The sequence below is a fragment of the Gastrolobium bilobum genome, unplaced genomic scaffold (genome assembly GCF_033153095.1).
Source record: "Gastrolobium bilobum isolate Gb01-03AN ecotype WA unplaced genomic scaffold, APGP_CSIRO_Gbil_v1 utg7663, whole genome shotgun sequence".
NCBI lineage: Eukaryota > Viridiplantae > Streptophyta > Magnoliopsida > Fabales > Fabaceae > Gastrolobium > Gastrolobium bilobum.
In genome coordinates, this window is record NW_026897517.1 from 204,546 (window position 1) to 225,001 (window position 20,456).

The window sequence follows — 20,456 nt, forward strand, 5'->3', positions numbered from 1 at the left end:
TCATAGAAATGTAATCATTGAAAGTGACTCAACATGTGTGATCACTGTGCTCACTAATCAAAGTGCAGTAATATGTGAGAATCATTTGATTTCTCGAATACGGACATGGATAGATAAAGAGTGGGCCGTAACTTTTCAACATATTCTCAGGGAAGGCAATAATGCTTGTGCTAACTGCTTGGCAAATCATATTTTAGACAGAGATGATCAAGTAGACCAGATGGTTTGGTAGGCTCCCTCTTCTGGAATTCGTTTCTTGCTTCTTGCTGATGTAGCTGCTGTGGGAAGATATCATAAGCATGTCTTACTGTAGTTAGGCTTTATTTTTTTGTTTTATTTTGCTATTTAGTTTGTCTTGGCTTAGGCCTTTTGTTTAAAAAAAAAAAAAAAAAAAAAAAAAAAAAACATGGAGAAACACATGTTAGCTACAATATGACTGAGTGTACCTTTAGGGCCTGTTTGGAGCACCTGATAAAGAAGATAAGATATGATAACTTATCATATCCTACTTTTATCTTTTGTTTGGTGGGTCAATATGATATGATTAGCTTATCCTATTGTCTCATTTTATCCTATCCAATACATGATTTCTTATCCTATTGGGGGAGCTGAGTTAGGATTCAACAGGATAGGATACCAATATTGGATACCCAATATATTCTCACGCTACCCAATATATCCCCACGCTATCCAATATATTTGTATTTATTGCATTATATATTTTTTCTTTCTTCTTTCTCCTTCTACATAATCTTATCAGATTGCTAATCAGGTGCTCATCAAACACAGGACATGATATAGGCTTATCAGCCACATATCATATCCTACCCTTATCAGCCGCATATCATATCCTACTCTTATCCTATCCTGTCCACCAAACGAGCCCTTAATGTAAAGAGCTATTTTATTTTTTATTAAGATCTAACATAAAAAATTGATAAGAAATGCAATCTAGTAATTAATATTTATCATAGTGGACCTCTAACTAAATTCTGTATCCTCTATTTTTCTTAAGCGTGGAATACCAGATTATTGTTTTGGCAGTTAATAACCACAACGACTTTAATTGAAATTTCTTGAACACTCAATTAGGAGTTGTGTAATCTTTCATTATCTTCATCTACACATTTAGAAATGTTAGGTATTTAAGAGTTGAATGTTTATGTTGGTTAAAAATATTGAATTACAAGAAGCCTGCAGTTGAATCATATCCTGTTGAGAAAAATGACTAGGCTAACATTATTATTTCCGATGAGGGTTGAGGACTTAAAGCTGATTTGTTAATATCAACAACTGGTATGAAAATCTTTTGCCAGGACTTTAGCCTCTCCTCATTTTCCTTTATTAGGTCTTCGAACAGAAGAATGCGCTCTGGTTTATCCTAGGTAAGTAGGTATATAGTTTATGGCTACGAAAACTATACGAAAATAAGTATTTATAAAATATACGATCGAATATAATTATTTATGTATAAAGAACCTAGATAAGTTCAGCTAGTGCTGAGAATGATAAATACTTGGGTTTGTTGGTAGCATTGAAAATAGAAATTAAATCTATCAAGTGAGCACAAAGTTTTTTAATTAATTAAATGTTAAAAGCTGTACGTTGCTCATGCTCCATGACATTTTTAAAATACTTTTTTTTATGGAACATAATATTAATTTCGACAGCAGGTCATAGTTGAAAATCTTGAGTGTTTTTAAGTATGTATGTTTGAACACATGTATATTTGAGTGTTTATCAAACTCTATAATAAACATAAATTTTGTTACTTAACCGAAAACTGAAGTTGGGGAAATTGGGCCATTTTCAATTTGATTTAGGTTAACCTGAAACAAATTTGAGGTTTAAATAGGTTAAATTCAATTAAAGTTAATAATTATCATTTTATAATTATTGGTAGATTTTTTTTTTTTGGTTAAATAATTATTGTAGATTTGATCTTATCTTCTATTCGTATATTTTCATAATGTAGTTTTGGTAAGTTAAGATAACATATTTAATACACAGCCAAAGTGTAAACGATTGTAAATGTACGTCAGTGTTTCCAAAATAAAAATAAAAATACATAGCCAAAGAAATATCAAGAAACTTGAATGCTCATATCTGATATCCAATCATACTTTTATGACCAAAACCCTATATTGTAATTTTCCTATTAGTTTGATTATATTCATGTAATTTAGACAAAAAAAGAGGGCCCGGAGTGTGTATCGTAATACATGAAATGGCAAATAAACATTTTATCTGATTGACCAAGCAGAAAAGTAAATCGGAAAAGTAAAAAAATAAAAAAAGGATTACATGCTTAAACTTTTTTTTTTCCTTCTGCCCTATTCATGATCAAGGGAAAAGAGTAAGGAAAATAAATTAAAACAAAATACAAATGACGGGTTTGTTTCCTATATTTGCATATTTTGGGGAAGGTTATCAATTGATTGATATCTACAATAGCTCCGGTTTTGTTTCTTAAGAATATCAATGTAATGAAAAGACCAGCCAATTTGGAAGAAGTCCAACCGTTGTATCCTTTTACACGCACAAAAAAACTTGGTATAGGGCTCGATATTTGGCTGAAATAATTCTGAAATACTTTTGAGACCAAAGGGAATAAGTTCTTTTTTGATGGAAGATTAGTCTTATTTTTCTTTCGGTGGCATAGTTTAACACATCTGTTATTTTAATAAGGAGGTAGTTTTTAGAACTGTACTCCAAAGACAAGATAATCATAAGAGGTTGAATGAAAATACTTCTAGCTTCGAGATTTCTATACAAAAAAAAAAAAAGCTTATAATGTTGACATATATTCTATAAGTAATTCAATCTTATAATTTCCATTTATTTTAGTAATTCAGTACTATGAAATTTTTTCCCGTATTGAAGAAGCTGTGTATTTATTTATAATTATAAATTTATGTCACAACACAATGAGAAGAACAGGATCCCATTATAATTATATATTTCAAAAAATATATAATTATAATAATATCATCGCACCACGGTTGCACCTACGGTACTAATCCAGAGTTCGGGTGCGAGTCCAAAAATTATGGTACTTATGCTCCTTCCCAGATGGTGTTGGTGAGATTCGAACCGATGTCTTCTCCTACCTACGGGGAATGTTATATTTACAATTACATATTATTTTCGTTTACTAACTTCTTACAACCATATCTTAACCGTTGATTTCCGTCAATCAACGATTAAGATTTTCGCAAATCAAATTTATTAATTAATTATTAATTTACAATAAATGGCAATAGTTGATTGGTGAAAATGAACGGTTAAGTTACGATTATAAGAATTTGTAAATTATTTGAGTTGTAAATATAACCCCTCCCTCTAACTACATGTTCTAAAAGTACTTAATTATAATGGATAAGATAATATAATTTTTTTTTCCCATCAACACAACACAACAACACAAAAGGATGATTTCCCATAAATAAATGAGGTGAGAAAGAGAAAGGGCATATGTGTCCCGGCGAGGAAAGGTGCACCGGCCAGGTCATTTAAAGTTGGTGATGGTTGGCGAGGGAGAGTGAGTGAGTCACTGAGTGCACCATACATTGTATTGACTGCACTTTAATCACCCTTCCTTTCTTTCTTTCTTACTTTGTTTGTTTGTTTGTACTCAACTCAATGCTTTAAGAGTGAGTGATTTGTTTGTCTCTCCCTCTCAAAACACTCTCCGAATCAATCATGGCATGTTGTTTTGATTTGAGTTTGAGCTGAGCATATATATTATATATGATTGTTTGAATACAAAAAGGGGCATCAGAATTATCTTATGCCATAATAATATTCTACCAACACCCACAACACACACAATTCAAAAAAGAAAGAATAAATTCATGGAGTATGGCAGTGGGTCCCAATCCCCAGGGGAGCATGATGGTTCCGATTCCGGGAGGAGGAGGAAGCGCTACCATCGTCATACTGCCAACCAGATTCAGAGGCTTGAGTCGTAAGACAGCCCAACCCATTCTCGCCTTTAATTATTGATTAGTATGTACATCTGATTATCTCTGTTCATTTGCTTTTCAGAATGTTCAAGGAGTGCCCCCATCCAGATGAGAAGCAGAGGTTGCAGTTAAGCAGGGAATTGGGTCTGGCCCCGAGGCAGATCAAATTTTGGTTCCAGAACAGGAGGACTCAGATGAAGGTAGCTAATTTCTGCATTTAGTTTAGGATGCATGTCTTGTCTTGTGTGTTTTATTCCTACCTAGCTAACTAATTAATTACTAATTGTTTTGGTTAAACAAATCTAGGCCCAGCACGAAAGAGCTGATAACTCTGCACTTCGAGCAGACAATGACAAGATACGTTGCGAGAACATAGCCATCAGGGATGCCTTAAAAAATGCTATCTGCCCTTCTTGTGGTGTCCCTCCTATCAGTCAGGACTCTTATTTTGATGACCAAAAGTTGCGCTTGGAGAATGCCCACCTCAAGGAAGAGGTAATCTATGCTATGTTATATATATATATATATTTTTTTTTTTTGAGGATCTTTTTTAATTTTTCTTACATCCATTGAAATGCTCAATTTGCAGCTTGATAGAGTATCTAGCATTGCCTCCAAGTATATTGGAAGACCAGTTTCCCAACTTCCTCCGGTTCAGCCTTTTCATATATCGTCTCTCGACTTGTCTATGGGGAGTTTTGGTAGCCAAGGGATGATTGGTCCTTCCCTTAATCTTGATCTTCTCCCAGGGAGTTCTTCATCTCTGCCAAATTTGCCTTATCAACCTCCTTGCCTTTCAGACATGGACAAGTCTCTAATGCCAGACATTGCTTCCAATGCCATGCAAGAATTACTCAGGCTCTTGCGGACAAATGAACCCTTGTGGATCAAGTCAAGCACTGATGGCAGAGATACTCTTAATTTTGATACCTATGAAAGAATGTTCCCCAAGCCCAATAGTCGCCCAAAGAATCCTAACGTTCGCGTTGAAGCATCCAGAGATTCACGACTTGTAATCATGAATAGCTTAACTTTAGCTGACATGTTTATGGACCCAGTAAGCTGTTCTTATTATTATTATTATTATTTTGTTTGTTCCATAATGCAAAATCTTGACAACTTCAATTGAGCTTTTTGTATTCTTCGCAGAACAAGTGGATGGAGCTTTTTCCCACTATTGTCTCAGTGGCAAGAACTATTCAAGTTATATCTCCTGGGATAATGGGTGGTTGCAATGGTTCTTTGCAGTTGGTAAGTCGGATAGAAATACTTCTTATTAAATTCTTTCAAATTTGATGCCCATTTCCCTTCAACGTGCATACAACACTTTTTTTGTTCAGATGTATGAAGAGTTGCAAGTGCTTTCTCCGCTTGTTTCTACTCGAGAGTTCTACTTCCTGCGTTACTGTCAGCAAATCGAGCAAGGCACATGGGCAGTGGTAGATGTTTCTTACGATTTTCCCCAAGATAATCACTTTGCTCCTCAGTTTCGGTCTCATCGTCGTCCTTCTGGTTGCTTGATCCAGGACATGCCTAATGGGCATTCCCAGGTAATGTTAAATAATATTTATGGTGTGTCTACTTTGATACCTTTAACAGGCATTTGTTCTCACTCGTCTAAGTTGTCATGTAGATAACTTGGGTTGAACACGTAGAGATTGAAGATAAAACTATAGTGCATCGACTTTATAGAAATCTTATTTATAGTGGGTTGGCATTCGGAGCTGAAAAATGGCTTGTTACTCTTCAGAGGATGTGTGAAAGACTTGCTTGTCTAACGGTGACAGGCAATCCTAGCCCGGATCTTGGAGGAGGTATATCATTGACACCATCTCTGCAATGTTTAATTTTCTTACCTTAATCTGAAGGCTGAACAAGTAACTCGAATTTTAGTAATTTCATCTCCTGAGGGCAAGAGGAGCATGATGAAACTTGCTCAAAGGATGGTCACCAATTTCTGTGCCAGCATTAGCACTTCATCTGGCCATAGATGGACCACGCTCTCTGGGTTGAACGAGATTGGAGTCAGAGTCACAGTCCATAAGAGCATAGATCCTGGGCAACCTAATGGCGTGGTGCTAAGTGCAGCCACTACCATTTGGCTCCCCGTCCCTCCCCACACTGTGTTCAATTTCTTCAAGGATGAAAGAAAAAGACCTCAGGTTGTGACACAGTAAATTAAGTTAATCAACTGATTTGAAGTTGTCACCTTAGATATGCTTACAAAATCCCTTTTATTTTTATTTTTATTTTTTTGGTGTCCTTTTAGTGGGATGTTCTTTCCAACGGTAATGCTGTGCATGAGATTGCCCACATTGCAAATGGTTCACACCCTGGTAACAGCATATCAGTTCTTCGAGTAAGACAGTCTTCCTTCATGACCCAATTGAAGCTTGTTTTCCCTTTTTTATTTGCTTTGTAATCGGGATGTGTTTTTCTCTTTACAATTATATTTCTACCTTATCCAATAGGCTTTCAACACCAGTCAGAACAACATGTTAATACTCCAAGAGAGCTGCATAGATTCCTCAGGTTCACTTGTGGTTTATTGCCCAGTTGATCTGCCATCCATAAACATAGCAATGAGTGGCGAAGACCCTTCATACATTCCCCTACTACCATCTGGATTTACCATTTCGCCTGATGGGCAGCATGACCAGGAAGGAGATGGAGCATCAACCAGCTCAAACACAAACAGGAGCATAGGGGGTTCACTAATTACAGTTGCATTCCAGATTCTAGTGAGCAGCTTGCCATCTGCCAAGCTTAACATGGAGTCGGTCACAACCGTTAATAATCTCATTGGCTCCACTGTCCACCAAATAAAGGCTTCCTTGAATTGTCCTAATTCCTGATGGATTGCTTCTGCTACTTTTTCACTCTTCTACCCTCCTTAAATAAGTGGTTCAGAGACTTCATAATCTATTTTTGGGTTAGTTGGGACTTTTGAATGCCCTCATCAAGAGCAGAAGCCTAATTATTTACTGCTGCTGCTGCTGCTGGTAGAGCTAGCTGTTTTTTGCTTTTAAGGTTCAAGCTTCATTACGTTTCACACCAACTACCATTTTTTTGGCTTATGGGTAAGGTCGATCTTTTTTTCTTTTTCTTTTTTTTGGGTATATTGTGGGTAAGGTCTTTATTTGTTCGCTAGTTTGCAAATTAGCTTTGGAAGTAGAAAAAGTCTTAGAAGAGGGAGTCAAGAACGCACCATACGTGGTCTTTAACTTCTCCACATTCCCAGATTAGCCAGCGCCCAGCAGATCACCAAAAGTGTGTATGGTTCGGGCATTGACTTCCTGTTCAGACTGCCTATTCATAATTTATTGTTCCCCTTTGGATTTAATGACTCTTTTTTTTTTCCTCCCAATAAGAATTGAAGAAAAAAAAAAAGGGTGTGCATGAAGTCATGAACTAAGATGACTGTCAGGGTCGGAGGAGATGCCGACGTGCGTGGGGGAGCAGGCAGATATTGACAATTTAGATACTTTTTGGTGACTTGACATCATTAGTGGGCTCCATGCATTTTCAAGACAGTAATTGTACTTCAACAAAAGTTGTTTTTTTTTAGTTTTTTTTTTTTTTTTTGCATTTTGGCCAGTTTTAATGATTAAATGAATAAGATCAATTAACAAGTGAAACTAAACGGTACCCGTGATTCAGCCAATGATTTTTACACAGTGATACTATCATTTTATATTTTGAGTTAGAGAAAATGATTAAAACGGTTTGTTTAAGTCCTATCTAATTATCAAATTAAGAGGACCTACTATATTTCTCGTAAATGTCAAATATCAGTAGTAGTAGAGATGGCTTTGAGGGTAAAAATAATTTTTCAATCCAAACAATGAATAGACACCAAAAATGGAAGAATTAGTTGTAGTTCCGAATTCGCAATATACTCAGATTTTCCTTGTAATTGTAAATAAACCATGGATTTGTATTTTATATTAAAAAGAAAAACCGAAGTTATGCATTTGATGAAAAATTCAGAATCCGTTATCTCAGGGACAATCTGGCGAAAATTGGGGTCTTGTTGGCTGCCCCCATCAGGAATTGAGGAAGTTCTTGAGGAAATTTCGGCAGCCTTAAATATTTGCTCTTGAAATTTTATTAGCTCAAAAGAGGATTAAACTTCTCGTTAATGATTGTAGTCTGCGTTAAGTGAATAATATCAAATAAATAAAATGCCATGATTGCCCTTGAGATAATCTACCTACTCATTAAAATTCAAATAAGAGTATATTTTTTTTTTAAAAAAAATATTTATCATTTTAAATAACATAACTTTGTCATTTTAGATAAAATAATATTATTTTGGTGTATAATTAGTAATTGGGTTCGCCTGCAGTAAGTCCAATACGACGTCGTTTTAGGACAGAAATCATGATATTTTTGTAATTTTAATTTATTTCAGGGTTATAATAGTCTTTGTATTTATAATTTTTTAAGATTTTAATACCAAAACGATGTCGTTTTGAGAATAAATGCAGATGACTTATCTGCGGTAGTAACTGCAAAAACATTTTTCCCTTAGTAATTTTGTACATTCTCTCTCATCTATTTTTTCTTTCTTCCTAATTTTAAAGAGGAGAAAGAATATAAAAAAATCACTACATATACAACAAAACAAGTTATTTAACCTAAGGTGACACAAAATTATATTATTTAAAAGGATAAATATTTTTTTCTTAAAAGAATTATATAATTATAATCGTTGATTAAAAAATCAAAGAAGTAAACTTCAACAACTTCATTATTTATTAGACATACGCATATATTTCATCACAATCTCAATCATTAATTTTGCAAATGGTATTTATAATTCTGCAAATTTTCTTTTAAGATACAGTCCTCACTCTGTGTGAGTTAAATTACAATTGTTTAAGATTGAACTGATATTTTTGGGTTTTCTCCACAGGGCTCGTTTAAATGAACTTTTAAAAAATTATTTTTTATGAGTTACTTTTTAAAAAGAATTTTTTTTTTGAATCAAAATTATTTTGTTTTTGAATATCATATTTTAAATATGTTTTTAAATAAAATTGTTATTTGAACGTTAAAATAACAAAGCACCTCTTAAATATAAAATTAAGAATCTATTTATCTCATGTTTTATGAGATATTATCTCATGCAACAGAGACAAAATAATAGGATTCATCATTTTTTTTAATAGTGAACTCCGTTATTTTATCTCTAATAATTTCATGTAATATGAGATAATTATTTTTCATAAAATTATTATGGAAAAAACAATTCTTATATTACATGTGAAGTGTTTCCGACCCTTGTGCAAAACTCTTTTTTTATTTTTTTATTTAATAAATGTGGAGCCCACTTTTAATTGAGTAACAACTTGATAATTAAATTATGAGAAAATCAAAATCCAATTATTATTGTACCATTTCCATCCATTCTTATCCCTTCCTTCCCATGTTTCGTTTTCTCAGCAGGAGTGTTTCTCCAACCACAAGAAAACTGGTTATGTTACAAAACCAAAACTACCAACTATGGATTTCATTGAAATTCATCTCCATCTCTTCAAAAGAAAACCCTTTCACTGCATCATGTCTCATTGACACTTGTGGGTTATCACCGTAGCTTGCTGCTTCATTTACCAAACGCATGAAATTCAAAACCCGTGAAAAACCAGACCTTGTGTTCGAGTTCTTCAAGAACCAGGGTTTCTCACAATCCAAGGCGTTAATTATCATCCAATCCTTCCTTCCCAGGGATCCTTCGATCTGATACCATGAAAACTTTGCTTCTAAATATTGATATCTTGAAGTCCAAAGGCTTTTCTAACTCTGACATATACAGCATCATAAGGGGCTGCCCTCCCATCCTCAATAGAAGCTTGCACAGAGAAATTGAAAAGATGGAAACAAAGGAGAAGGTATTACAATAAAAGAGAGAGAAGAAGCAAAATTGAATTGTATTCATTCATTTGTTCTAATCTGTACAAAAGCGTGTGTCTATATAAGGAACAGAAGGAATAAAAGAATAACCACAATCTATTACAACTAATTGGAAAAAGAGTGGCCACGTGGCCACTACTCAAAACAGAAGAGACTAAAAGAATTGTAAAAACAGAAAAGAAAAAATGTGTAATGTGTAATACTCCCCCTCAAGATGTGGAGTAAATGTTGATGATCCCCATCTTGGAGAGAAGCGTGGAAAAATGAGAAGGATGTAAAGCTTTTGTAAGTATGTCTGCAAGCTGATGAGAAGATTGAACATTGAAGGTCTTGAGGATGCCACGAACAATGCAGTCACGGACAAGGTGGCAGTCGATCTCAATGTGCTTTGTTCTTTCATGAAAAACTGGATTTGCAGCTATGTGTAATGCAGATTGACTATCACAATACAAGTGAGCAGCAGATGAGTGAGGTAGGCGAAGGTCTTTAAGCAGATTAAGCAGCCAAAGAACTTCACAAGAAGCATGGGCCATTGAACGATATTCAGCCTCTGCAGAACTTCTAGAAACAATGTGTTGCTTCTTGAATTTCCAAGAAATCAGAGAATCACTAAGGAATATGCAGAATCCAAAAATAAAACGTCTGCTATCTGGGCAAGAAGCCCAATCAGAGTCACAAAAAACCTTCAATTGAGGAGAAGAAGTGCATGGAAAAAAGAGCCCTTGTCCAACAGTTGCTTTAATGTAAGCAAGAACACGGTAGGCAGCTTGAGGGTGTGGCTTCCGAGGAGCTGACATGAACTGGCTGAGTTGGTTGACAACAAAGCATAAGTCAGGTCTTGTAATTGTCAAATAGAGAAGCCTCCCAATGAGTCTTCGAAAAACAGTAGGGTCAAGCAAAGGGTCCCCATCATGCGCAGAGAGCTTGGAATTGACCTCCAATGGAGTGGACTTTGGTTTGCAGCCTGATTGACCTGAGTCATGTAAAATGTTGAGGGCATACTAACGTCGAGAAACAAAAATGCCTTTAGAAGAACGAGCTATCTCCAAGCCTAAAAAATATCTCACAGGACCAAGACTTTTAAGTTTAAACTTGTTGTCCAATAAAGATGTTAACTTCTGCACTTCAGAAAAATTGTTAGATACAACAAGAATGTCATCAACATAGACCAATAATGCAAGAAAAATAGAATCAGAATGCTTCACAAATAAAGAGTGATCAGCTTGTGATTGAATGAAGCCAAGAGAGAGAAAAATGGATGAAAATTTGGCAAACTATTGCCTAGAAGCCTGCTTCAACCCATTTAAAGAGACTCCCCCTGTCCATGATAGCCTGGAGGCAAGGTCATGTAAACCTGCTTCACGAAAATCAGACTTGCATTTCAAAAAATATATCCAAGTAAACCTTGAAGCATCATCAACGATTGTTAAAAAATATTTGGAACCAGTAGTAGAAATGGGAGTGAAGGGTCCCTAAATATCACAGTGTATAAGAGAGAAATGTATGGAAGATAATTTTGGATTTAATATAAAAGGTAATCGTTTTTGCTTCGCCAAAGGGAAAATGTTACAATGATGTGAGACAGGTAAAGTGGTTGTATGCAGAGCATGCTTCATGGAATTCAAAACAAAAAAAGAAAGATGTCCTAAACGAGCATGCCAGAGCTCAGAATTGGACGTATTTATAGTAAGACAAAGGGAAGGGGGAACATTAGGTTTAGGAAAAAGAGAACAAACATCAAGAACGTAGAGACCTCCACAACGGTTAGCAATCCCAATCATCGTGGTCGTGGTAAGATCCTGTAACAAGCAATGAGAAGCAGAAAAAATGGCAATCAGAGAGGATGTATTAGTGAGAGCACTGATGGGCAGCAAATTGAATGTAAATGAAGGAACAAATAAAACATTGTGAAGTTCTAAAGAAGAGGAGAGTGTGAGAGACAAAGAACCAGCTACGGGTACAATGGATCCATTAGGAAAGGAGACAAGATTTAGTGAGAAGAGAAAGGGAAAATAAACGGGGAGAGAAGCAAACATGGTGCGTAGCACCAGTATCAAGAATCCAACAGGAATCAGGAAAGGGAGGAGAAATCTTACCACTAAGACTAGCGACCGAAGGAGAATGATCGGTGATAGAGACGGAGGAAGAAGTGACCGGAGCAGCAGAATCCTGATTGAGGAGCGAGAGAATATGAGCATTCTGGGATTGTGTGATCACGACAGACGATGATGAATTGGTGTGTGAGTACGATGGATTAGGGTACGAGGGATTTGGGGGTGGCTGTGGGGAGTGAGAAAAATGAGATACAGAAGAGTTAGTGTAGGCTGTGGAGGGATGGGCTGAGGTCATGGGATAATTGGGCCTAGGGGTTTTAGGCTTGTACCCAGGGGGAACCCATGTAACTTAAAACATTTATCACGCACATGACCCTGGGTTTGACAATGAGTGCAAAAGGGTTGAGACCGGCGAGGGGTGAGGGCGGTAGCCTTCGCTAGAAAAAATGGAGGGTGAGAATTATTGGGTGAAACAGAGGGTTTGGAAACAGAATTAAGTAGGGGTGTGTCAGGTGAGGGAGGGAGGGTAAGATTAATTTGACGTTGCCTCTCTTCCTGAAGCACAAGAGAAAATACCCGAGGAAGTGATGGAAGTGGATCCATTAAGAGAATTTGAGCCCGCACAGATGAGAAGGATTCGTTGAGACCCATGAGAAATTGAAGTGCATCATGTTGTTGCTGAGAGAGAAACACCTTCTGGAAGCCTCCACAGGTGCACGACGGTAGAGGGATATAAGTCTGAAGCTCATCACAAAGTGTCTTCAGCTTTGTGTAGTAGGAATTAACATCGAGGGAACCCTGATGAAGAGATGAGATCTCCTGCTTCAATTGAAAAATGCAATGACCATTGGCTTGCTAGAAGCGAATGCGCAGATCGTCCCACATGACAAAAGCATCCAAAAAATATACCAGGCTGTCAGCAATCGCCTTGGAGACAGAATTGAGTAGCCATGAAATTACCATTGAGTTTCATAGGTTCCACGCTAAGAAGAGGAGATCAGTTTCCGAAGGGCGAGGAATGGTTCCATCAATAAAGGATGATTTGTTCTTGGCAGTGAGTGCCAAAAACATAGCTCTGCTCCATGAACTGTAATTGGTGCCATCAAGGATATGGGTCACAAGAACAAGACCAAGATGGTCACTACTCTGCAAGAAGTAGGGGCTCGATGAATCCTCGACGGAAGAGGAGCCAAATGAAATCCCAGGTGACGGCGGAGGACGATTGTTGTTGCCTCGAGCCAGCATAAGGCTCTTGATACCATATTACAATAAAAGAGAGAGAAGAAGCAAAACTGAATTGTATTCATTCATTTGTTCTAATCTGTACAAAAGCGTGTCTATATAAGGAACAAAAGGAATAAAAGAATAACCACAATCTGTTACAACTAATTGGAAAAAGAGTGGCCATGTGGCCACTACTCAAAACAGAAGAGACTAACAAAATTGTAAAAACAGAAAAGGAAAAATGTGTAATATGTGTAATAGAAGGAGAGTTGAAGTGCTATGAAGAAAAGGAAAAGAAGTAGGTAATACTTCCGAAAGTAAGGGGGTAATTGCTTTTGGCTTCTCCTTCTTACAAAAGGCAAATTTTGTAGCTTTTAAAAAAAAAGTAAAAATTCAACTTTTTTTATTGATTTTTATTTTTTTTAAAGTCCCATTCCAACGTCACAAAAATTTCAAAAGCACTTTAAAAAAGAAAAGAAAAAACAGCTTTCGACATTCCAAAAGCCCATCCAAACTTCACCTATAATAAGAAAAGTTGGTTAGCAAGAAACTTCCCCTAAGCAACATGTAAACAAATTGGAAAACCATTCAAAACTTAGATATCTCAATTATTGAACTATCCCGACCGTTGATTTGACTTGAATGAGGCTTAACTTCGAAACTAACTCGTCGAAGGAGTGTGTGATACCCTTCAACGCAACACGAGATCTAATGAATTCAAGGTTGTTGACATATCATAAACTAGCAATTACTTTTTTGATAAAGTGGAAACTTGAAAATGAACTTAAAAGAATTTCCATTTTTTAACTCCTATTAGATGAATTGCACGAATCGTCCGACATGATTTTTCCATCTGTTGGAATTACAAACCATTGTCTATGCCTATTGATAAATCTCAAATTCGAGATTTATCTTGGTTTAATTCTCAATTAATTCCCCTGCTTAATACCCATATTAGATAGACTTTGTACTGATTTGAACTAATGTGTCATTTTTTAATAATTTTGGGCAGGAGCAACTCGCATTATGGAATTTGGTTTGTTTGGGTGCAAATTATTGTCAATTCATAAAAGTTTGATTTGGGCTTTTGATTTGTTCATTTTGTAGGAAAAATATAAGGAGAATGAATTAAAAGCAAGGGAGAAGCCCAAATGAACCAGCCCATTCAAAAGAGAAGAGAAAAAACCTCCAAAAAGGAACCACATGCATCGGAAATCTTACAAAGAAGGAGATCAAAGGATATTTTTCTTGCTTGATTGCCAGCCTGGAGGACAGAGGAAATGGTTAGAACTTAGAAGTAGAACTAGAACATGCTTACTTAACGTGAGGTGGAGAAAAAGTAAGAAAGGCAAGGGAAATGTGATACGATGAAGATCACAACTGAAGGAAAAAAATGAGAAGCTGAGAGAAACAGGAATATAAAAAGGGGAGGAGAAGCTTGAGAAAAAGAAGAGACCCATTTGCTTTCTACATCTTCTTCTTCCTCCGCCATACTTCTACCATTTTTACAAGTTTCATTTTTACATCTTGAACATTTCTGTATTTCATTTTAGGGAAATCATTTGATTATCTTACAGGAAATCAACTGTGTAGACAGATCGATATTTGTGCATCACTCTTTTTGTTTTTTGTTTTTTTATAAAAACTGATGGGACCTACTTGTATGCATGATGCATGCTTCAACATAATATTCATAAATCCCTTCGTTTTATTTTCGCTTCTTTAGTTTAAGAATTATAATAGGACAATCTTAGTAATGTTTTTTTCTTTTCTTTTTTTCTTTTTTTTGAACTTAGACATACTAAGTCTTTCATGCTTGGAATGTGCCAATACCTTTGCTGGATTTCAATGTTTTAATTCAAGTATCATTTAGTAATGGATTGTGGATCTGATTCTGATTTTGTTTTGCTGAGATGACTAACCTCATTCAACCATTTTAAGAGTTGCTCCTTAAAAGGAGTAATTTCTGAAACTCAATCTTAGGTCTTGTGTTGTGGACTTGTGGTACTAGTTTTTTTAGCTTTTATTCACGAGTCGTTCTAGGAATAAAGCACAACACATATTCGTTAATTGATTTTTGATCTTGAAATCACTCTAGTAATTTTGTTTTACAAGAGGAATCTGTTAGATGGAATTTCAAGGAGCAAGATTAGTACGAGAGGAATCTGTACTAACACAAGCAAAACAATCTATTACTGCTTCAAGGTCCTTGTTTAGTTCATTGATTATATGGATTTGAGGAACGTATGCTCCATTCAGTCTTCTTGATCTTATTTCACTTCATTTTAATTGTGTTGATTTTAATCTTGGTTGTTTGTCTATTTAAAAGGAAAATTCAAAAACATTTACACTTTGATACACTTGTTCTAAAATTTTGCTCCTAGTTTCTAATACAAATTTGCTCCAGATTTGTCGATGAACACCATTTCCAATTCTTTCTATACTCTAATTTCTATTGTCTGATTTATCGTCTTTTTCCGTGGAAATTATAATCTAGTTGCTCCTTAATTGTCTTCCTTGACAATTACTGCTTCACTTTCTACTCATTTCATCTATGGTGAGAATGGAGTTATCATCGATTTGAAGTCCTTGAGTCTGAAGATCTTTAGGGGGTGTTTGTCAGGGAAAAAGAATTGCCAAGGAAAGTGGGGTGAGAAAAATAGTTTAGCCATGTTTGGTAGGAGTAAAATAAAAAAATGGTAGCAAATTTTTTTTGATGGGAAATATGTTTTACACGTCATCTCATTATAAAATATTACCAATCTAAGGTATAGTAATAAAATTTGACCACAGCCAACATACATTTTCTTATCTTACCCAACAATAAATTTTAGCATACCAAACACTTTTTCTTATCTCATGCAACAATAAATTTTTTCTACCATGTTTTTGTTCTTGATAAAAAAAAAAATTCACCATTGTTTCCAACAAATTTTTGTTCTTGATAAAAAAAAAAATCTCCTGTACCCAACCCTTAATCTCTACTGCTTCCTTTTCCTCCCTCGGATGATAAGAAATCGGGAGCAACTTAATATGCAAAGCCCAAAATACATGAATGATCATCCACTTTATTTATATCTATATACATATAACAAAAGTTGGCTCCTACAAATATATGATGCCCAATACTAGCAAATAATGACGTGGCAGCCAAGTAATAAATAGCACTTCACATTCTCTACAACTTCTATATTCAAGAATAGAACACACAGCTTTAGATGATACATCATTAATATCAATTAAATATCTCAAATCTTCGAAGAAGAAAAAAACACTTTACTATATGTATATAAATTGATATGCTGGGTATTTAATAGACTCAAAGCTTAAAGCTCAATGGTTAAAAGTCTTCTATAATAACATAAATTCAAGTTTGAAAAAAAAACATTAATTATATTTCTAAGAGATAAAGAAAGAGCCTTATATTTTAAGAGTGGACTCAAATGACAATATGAGATTAGGAATAGAGGAACTTTAATGATGTAAATGGGTTGGGCCGAGTTATACTTTACCTTAAATAGGTTAAACCTATGCAAAATATTTTGAATCTGGTCTGATATATTAGCCTTATATATGCTACATTATAGGCTTGACCTACCTATATTTAAAAATCAAAAGGCCTAGCCTAGGCCTATTAGTCTATTTAAGTCTATCAAACCTTCAATAACTATCAAAATTAGAAATATATATATATATATATATATATATATATATATATATATAAAATATTTTTTTATTGATTAAAATTATATAAATAATTATTTTATTTTACTTAATTAAAATAAATAATAATATATAGACTGCCAAGTATTCTTGCAGGTCAAACTTTTTAAAAGTAGGCCTAAGGCTTGTTTTTTAAACAATCTTTTTTTAGATTCAAGTCTATTCTATTTTACGAAATATACTATAATAAGCCTAGTCTAGTGTAGACCCCTGATAGTCTGCTTGACCCATTTATACCCCTATGAACTGCCAAAAGAGCAGGGGTTCGAATCCTAAAAAAGACCTTTGGGGATAGAGTTGGATATTGTCATGTCTCTCGACTCAAGATGACAAGATTAATCTTATACTTGTGGCGGATCCCTTTCCCTGCCTGGGAACTTGACTCGCTCCAAAGAGTTAATTGGGGTAATGAAATACAAAAAGAAAAAGAAAAAGAATTAGCCTCACATGTTAATTAATGCCTCATTTTGGGCTTGAACGATGAATAATGTAAATGGTTACCCATTTGTGTTAAGAAGTTCTGCAATATTTAATAAAAGAATTAATCTTCCAAGATCCAACTCTAGACCATTTGATCATAGCGGGTCTAATATCATTTCCTGAACCAACTTTCCCCAAAAATTTAAGCTTTTAGGTTAAAACACGTGAATGATTTTATATTATATTCGTAACAAACATTATTTAGATGCTTGTTCAGTGTCACGACCAAACTTTGGGTCCATGATCAACACAAGGCTAAACTTAATCTTACCACCAATTAGCCTGACAAGCCTAACATTTACAAGATACACTTAGATATATCAAATTTACAATTAACCTACTTATAAAAATAATAAAGCAACTTGTTGCGATTATGGCAAGTATACCGATCGATTCAAATAATAAAGTGTGAGTAGAGTATCGTTCCATGAAGATTAATGTACCAAATACTATTATCAATATTCCCTCTAATTTGGACAAATCAATTTGATGTAGAGAATAACTTTTTGAATTGAAATTAAATTGCAATGAAAATAACGAACATGCAAGAACAAAAATAATTTAAAATTGATTTTTAAAAATCAAATATGGAAACTGTAGCCATGAATTATTTCACCTCTCATCCTCCTAAAGTAGTTTAAATTAATTTCAATAATAATTCACCCAAGATGTTTCAGACAATTCACCTTTTAAAAATAGTTAGTTAAATCATAATGTCTTAGTGACTTTAACCATTTATCTTTTTATTGAGCTACAAATTACTGCAAAATATAAGAATTTTTATCTGAATATTACTGACAATAAAATAACACTTTAATTATAATTCTCATAACTTTTAAATCAATTACATGCTTATATTAACCCTTAATACATAAAAAATTGAAGACTCATCACTACTCTAGAATATAAATCTATAAATATTCTACACTAATTAAAATACAAATCTTACCCACATGGAATGCTTTGTCGAGTTCACTATTGAAAATCAAACGGACTCTAACAATCAAACAAATGAGTGGAATCACAATCTAACTCTATAAGACTAAAACTACACTAGCAAAAATATATAATTAAGATCGAGATGAGTTGTAATGTAACTCAATAAGTAAGTAATGTAATCTATAAAAGGTAGAACGTAACAACATATAAAATTAATATTTAATTAAACTATAACTATATAAAATCCTTAAATCCTAAATCAATTTATATATGTGGCAAAAATTAATATTATACCAAACTAATATAATGATGAAATCTAAACTCAAGTTGAAAGTAAACTTTCAATTCAAATCAATTTATATAATCCAGAAAGTCACATTTTTTTAAAATAATAATAGGGATAAGTTATTCTACATATCTCTTTTTTTGCCTATATTTGTTTATCACTCTCCAACACCGTTAGATCAGAATCTCAATAGGAGAGAGAAATGATAAAGATAGTTGAGATTTTGGTCTAATAGTGTTGAAGAGTAGTAGGTAAAGGTGGACAGAAAAAGAGGTAGGTAGAACTATCTCCTCCAAAGTATCTCCCACCTGTGTGGTCCAGGAAGGACATGTGTTGAGGGATCGGAACTTCAGAAGGCTCGGGCTCGTGCTCGGATGTAGACCGCGAGACTCAGATGAAGACGAATAAGCCATAATAGAATACTATTAAAAATTAGAAATTGATTGTTATAATTAATTTAATTTTAATTAAATTAATTCTATAGTCCAACATTTTAAAAAAATATTTTCTTTTATTACAAGTTTGTGTTCATATATTATAATTCCCTATAATTATGTTAAGTCATTAATCATCTACGTCACTAACAATTTTCTAAGCCACTAACAATTTCCTACATCGCTAATAATTTTCTACTTCACTAGTATAATATATTTATTGCTGTAATTAAAAAAATATAGAAAGCAGATATTGAGACTTACTTGACTGATAAAGCTTCGCTGAGCAAAAAACTAAAGGATTCCATAACAAATTTATTCAATAATAAAATTATAAATAATTCTCATATCCAATATTTTTCCATAACCCTTCTCAATATATCAAATCCAAGTCCAATGACCAATATTACAAAAATCAATTTAATAAAATGAAAATATAATCTGTCCTCAAATTTTATATCTTCAAAATCACTCACATAATAATGAATTCCTTTTAAATTCTTAAACTCCTAAAGTATAATCATGTCATAAATTTCTTAATATCGTTGCAATCTATTTCTGAAACATCATCAAAATCAATTTAAATAATTAAGCAATGCAAATCATCTAACTTCATTTTATGCCCCCTTGACTTTTAAAACACTACACATTTTCATGTATAAAGTATAATAATAATTTAAATGAGAAATTATTGAATTAAAATTAAAGTAAAGTCTGGAGTTGTGTAGTTTCGACTATTTATCACAAATACCCTAAGCTAATGAAAATGATCAATTCAAATTTCAAATAGACTAAAACGATTTGTAGAATTGTATATTTATTATATCGTTCCTTATTACCAAAAAAGTTTACAATTCTTATAACCAATTTAATCACCGTTGCAAATTAATAACATTTATTGTGTCACATTTATTAATTTCCAATAAATTATAACCGTTAGATTGACGGAAATCAACATTGATTAAATTGGTTGTAAGAGTTGTAAATTTTTTTGGTGGTAAGTGGATCTTCCCCTATTATATATAAAACATTAAAGCCATAAAACAAATTGTTTTGACAGGAAAAATAAACAGAGATGATAAGGGAAAATTTGCAAGAGGAAACTATCACACCATATTTATTATTTGATGAGACACTGTAGATTGATATAAATTTTAGCTATTAATAAAGATTGTATTAAAAAGGTAATGGTTAAGGTAAAGAGCAGGTGCAGAATTTTTCATTCCATTGGATTGGTCTTGCACTCTTGCCTTTCAATTAATTTTCCCCTTGGATCCGATCCATGAAATTTTGATTTGTTACCTAATTAAGCTATCTTTGTATTCTACGCTAGGTAAATGTAATTACGAGTGAGCAATTACCAATATCAAAAGATCCGATCCACTTACCAATAAACGATTGGTAAGTGGCAGAGGTAGCAAGCAAGCAAGCAAAG

The 20,456-nt window shown here is 34.0% G+C and overlaps 1 protein-coding gene across 1 annotated transcript; it reads left to right on the forward strand.

Moving 5' to 3' along the window:
• The first annotated feature begins 3,854 nt into the window (after positions 1 to 3,854).
• On the forward strand, positions 3,855 to 6,820 carry LOC133307605 (homeobox-leucine zipper protein HDG11-like). Its single transcript, XM_061508145.1, has 10 exons — positions 3,855 to 3,967; positions 4,048 to 4,165; positions 4,272 to 4,460; positions 4,555 to 5,022; positions 5,115 to 5,216; positions 5,306 to 5,515; positions 5,599 to 5,779; positions 5,859 to 6,127; positions 6,235 to 6,324; positions 6,437 to 6,820. The coding sequence occupies exons 1-10, from the start codon at positions 3,855 to 3,857 to the stop codon at positions 6,818 to 6,820; spliced, it is 2,124 nt and encodes a 707-aa protein (XP_061364129.1).
• Positions 6,821 to 20,456: the final 13,636 nt, after the last annotated feature.